At 55.2% G+C, this 3,713-nt stretch overlaps 1 protein-coding gene across 1 annotated transcript in view; it reads left to right on the top strand.

Annotated features, from left to right (window-relative positions):
• Nucleotides 1–3,713, top strand: part of SH3RF2 (SH3 domain containing ring finger 2) — a 52,920-nt gene that overhangs the window by 34,567 nt on the left and 14,640 nt on the right. The window contains exon 7 of the mRNA XM_009880916.1: nucleotides 922–1,148. Within this exon, the coding sequence (XP_009879218.1) occupies nucleotides 922–1,148 (227 nt within the window). The remainder of the gene's footprint in view (nucleotides 1–921; nucleotides 1,149–3,713) is intronic.

Below are 3,713 nucleotides of genomic sequence, written 5' to 3'. Positions count from 1 at the left end.
ACCGATAAACAGAGCAAAGAAACAAGGGAGAGCACAGCCCAGTCACCCTAAACAGCCTCATAAAGCGCTTCAACCATAAGCGCTGGTCTTGGAGCTGCTGTTCTGTCCTCCTTAGGAAATTTCTTCATAATAAATTGATGCCCGAGTTATTTGACGAATCACTGCTCAGTTATTAAACCATAAATCATTGTTCCACACCCCAAAAAGGTAAAGAAGAATCAGAGGAATGGGGTTTCCTTCCTTTAAGGAGTTAACAAAAAGACTTCATCGAGGGATTTGGAGCGGTATTTGGCCAGCGTGCTGGTGGGGAAGGTTGACAGGTTTTTTGGCAATTCAGTGGCCTCACGTGAAAGCATGAAGATGAGCTCTCCATGGGAAGGCAGAGGAGGAGGAGGATAACACGAGGCAGCTGCTGTGCACGGCCGAGCTGCCCAAACGGTGGAGGGGACGCTCGAGCCAGATGACAGGAGCACAAATAACACCTCTGCCCACTCCGTACAGACCGGCTCTGCCCCTGCGCCGAGAGGTGCCTCGTACCGCTCCGGCTGAAGGCGCCATCCTGCGCTCTGCCGTGCGGGGAAGGGGTAGGGGAGGGGTAGGAGCGAGCGTGTCTGGGCACATTGCAGAGGGAGAGCTGGTGTCTGGAGGTCCCTTTTGCAACGCCATGGGGTCACTGTAACAAATCCTAACCCTATTTGGGAATAATTTCTTATAAACCAGGTGCAGAAAGATGAAAGCCCTTGTTATAATGGCATCAGAAGCCTGAACTAACTGTATCATGCATAGCGTTTCCCACCAATCCCTGACCTGGGAGCACTGCAGGCACATTAAAGCCATTGAGTTCTCCTTTGGGCAAACTCCTGCCTTCCTTACAAAACTGCAAGTCTAATCTCAGCTTATTTTCTTTTTCACTTCAAACAGGAAATCTAATCTCTCCGACTCAAAGATGCCTTCCCTGTATGCCTCGTGGACGCTATCGACCTCCTCGCTCTCCTCCCAAGGCAGCATCTCGGAAAACGGCCCCCGACAGAGCAGACCCTTGAAGCCAGCGCTGCTGCCCGTGCCCGTCACCTCGCCCGGGAGGACCGCGGCTGTGGCGGCCTCGGGACAAGCATCGCTGCGGCGCGGACGTGGCAGCACGAGGAAGAGTAAGTGCTTTGGGGGGGTCTCTGGGAGGGAGAAGCCAGATGTGTCCCCCGCAGACCATACTGGCTGCCTGCAATTAGCACACGAGCCGTAAACGAGAAGTGAAGGTGAGCAGGAGAACGGCAGCTCTCCCGCGTGGTCCCTGCCAGGGCTGAGCTCCTGCGTCAGGCTGAGCGCACCAGCAGGGACCGGCCGTTCCCTGGGGCGCTCGCAGCGTCTCCCCCGGGCGCGAGCTGGGCCACGGGTGTCCCCGGTGGACACGTTGGGTTTTCAGACGCGGAGTGACTGTGCTGTCACCCTGCTGCATCCCCCTTGTGAGACCGGCTCTTGGGAAGGGTCCTTCCAAGGGGCCTCGTTACAGCCGGGCCGAGTGCCGGGGACAGGCAGCGTTATCCCGCCGCTGGGCAAGGGGCTGCGGGCGAAGGAAAATGCGGTTTCTTAGGCTGAGCGTAGCAAAGCCTTCCGCCACCTCTGTAGATTAACTCTCCGGGCTGGCAGGGGAGGGGGCGAAGTGCCCAGGGGGGTTAATCCCCTGCAAAGGTGGAAAGGAAGAGGCAATGCCAGCTGGCGCACCCGGACCACCACTCAAACGTGGCTGAAAATGCATCGGTTAACCAAGAACATTTAAACAATGGAGTAACGGGGGGCCGCTAGACATAGAGGTATCCTCATGCGGCAAACAAAGAAAATGAAATACAAACTCCAGCAAGGTAAACGTGAACTGTCCCGAGACAAAAGGGACTTCTGCGGTGATTTTGGAAAACATAAATCAGCAAATCCAACCTTTGAAATCCGCAACAACCAGCAACAGGGCACTAAAACGGGAGCTGAAATGTCGATACACAGATACGGGGAGAAATAATCCCTAATTACACACACACAACTTTGGGCCCTAAATTAGCTTTTATCAGTCTGGAGAAAGGTTTTGGAATTGTCACCGATGGCTCTTTGAGAGCTCCAACTCCATGCTTAGGAGCAATTTTAAAAAGGTTACTTTAGAGTATTATTAGGAATTGTTAAGAAAGGAACCCAGAACAAGAGAGTAAAACTCAGCTGTGCCATTGGGGGAGTTCTGGCGAACTCATATCCTGAACACTTCACGTGTTTCTGATAACTCAAAGAGCATATAGCAAAATCAGGAAAAGAATGCAGAAGAATGACAGAGAATAGAATAATTTCTATTTCAGGAGAAAAAAAAATCAGCTTGGAAATATCTGAGATGCATAAAATCATGAATAGCCTGAAGGTGAGAAAGGATACTTCACGAAAAAAAGAAGGAGTTACCCAGTGAAATTGTGAAGTCAAAAGCCTTGATGTAGCAGAGTGCTAGAGGGAAAAAACCTCCGTATCAGCTCTGCTTTTCTTCTCCTCCTCCGCAAAGATCCACTATGCGCTGCTCACTTGTGCACGCCCGGGGCTGTCGGCAACACCCTCCCGGGGATGGAGGGCAGGAGAGGGAGCCTCAGCAAACACCTCCGGCCAGGCTGGCAGCGCGGCCGGGCTCCCTCTCCACTGGCTTCCCCGGCTATGCTTATTTTGGTAATTTCAGTTTTTTTGACTCAGCACAGAAAAACTCTTTGTGAAGGCTTATGCAGAGCTTAGTTGGTTGTGTTCTGTCCAGCGTGGCTGGCAAGGTTTAGCTTCAGCCCATACACGCTGCTTCGGACCACATGTCCAAGTGTGTTTGGGCAACCAGCGGCACATCCTCCAGCGCTGGCACGGAGCTGCTGCTGGCGGCCGGCGGTGCCCTGGCACGGGGGAGGCGCGTTGGCAAGGGCCACGGCAGTGTCTTTACACTCAAAATCGGATTTATCTTAAAGAGTTCTCATACCATAAAGGACTCATTCCCATGGTGGCTCTGTTTAAAAAAAATCAATCTTGTGAACAGCAAAAAACTGCAGAAGAAATACAGTGTGTGGTTTCCCGCGCAGCAGACGGGGAGGCAGCCATGGGATGGAGCAGCCAAGCAGGACCCACAGCCGGCGGGAGGGCTCGGGAGCGGGGCTCTGCTGGCAGCTCCCGTGGCAGGCAACGAACCGGAGCAGGAGGAGGGCAGGGGGTGCCCCGGGACCCAGAAGGACCCGTCATGGGGGGTGTTCTCCAGGGGAGGTTTCTGCTCAGGGGGGTGATTTCTGCTCCCCTGCAGCACATGCTGGTGGCAGATGTCCTGTGTCACCCAGCGCAGTCACCCCCCTCACCCCTGGGTCACCCCCCTCAGCCCGGGGGGCCGTGCCTGGTCCTACCCGCTCCCCCCGGCGCTCCCCCCGGGCAGCTGCGGCTCCTCGCCTCAGACCTGGGCAGGAAAACCCAACCGCATCCCGCTGAGGCTGCGCAGCCCGGCGTCTGGGGTTAGTGCGTCTCCGTGTTCACAGCCCAGGAGAAGGCAGGGCCGGCTCTCGGGAACCGCATCGGTCCTAACCAAGACAGAAGAATTCCTGTGGCATAAGTTGTGCAAATACAGGGGGCTGAGGGTTTGGGTTTGTTGCCTCAGCAGTGTTGAGGCAGGCCACGGAGGCCGATGGTGCGACTGCACACCGGTCCCGGAGCATGGCGATCCCCGGGAGCTG

The sequence above is a fragment of the Charadrius vociferus genome, unplaced genomic scaffold, assembly GCF_000708025.1.
Source record: "Charadrius vociferus isolate BGI_N301 unplaced genomic scaffold, ASM70802v2 scaffold53, whole genome shotgun sequence".
NCBI lineage: Eukaryota > Metazoa > Chordata > Aves > Charadriiformes > Charadriidae > Charadrius > Charadrius vociferus.
Note: the sequence above shows the minus strand (reverse complement) of the source record. Positions and strands in the feature narration are given on the sequence as shown.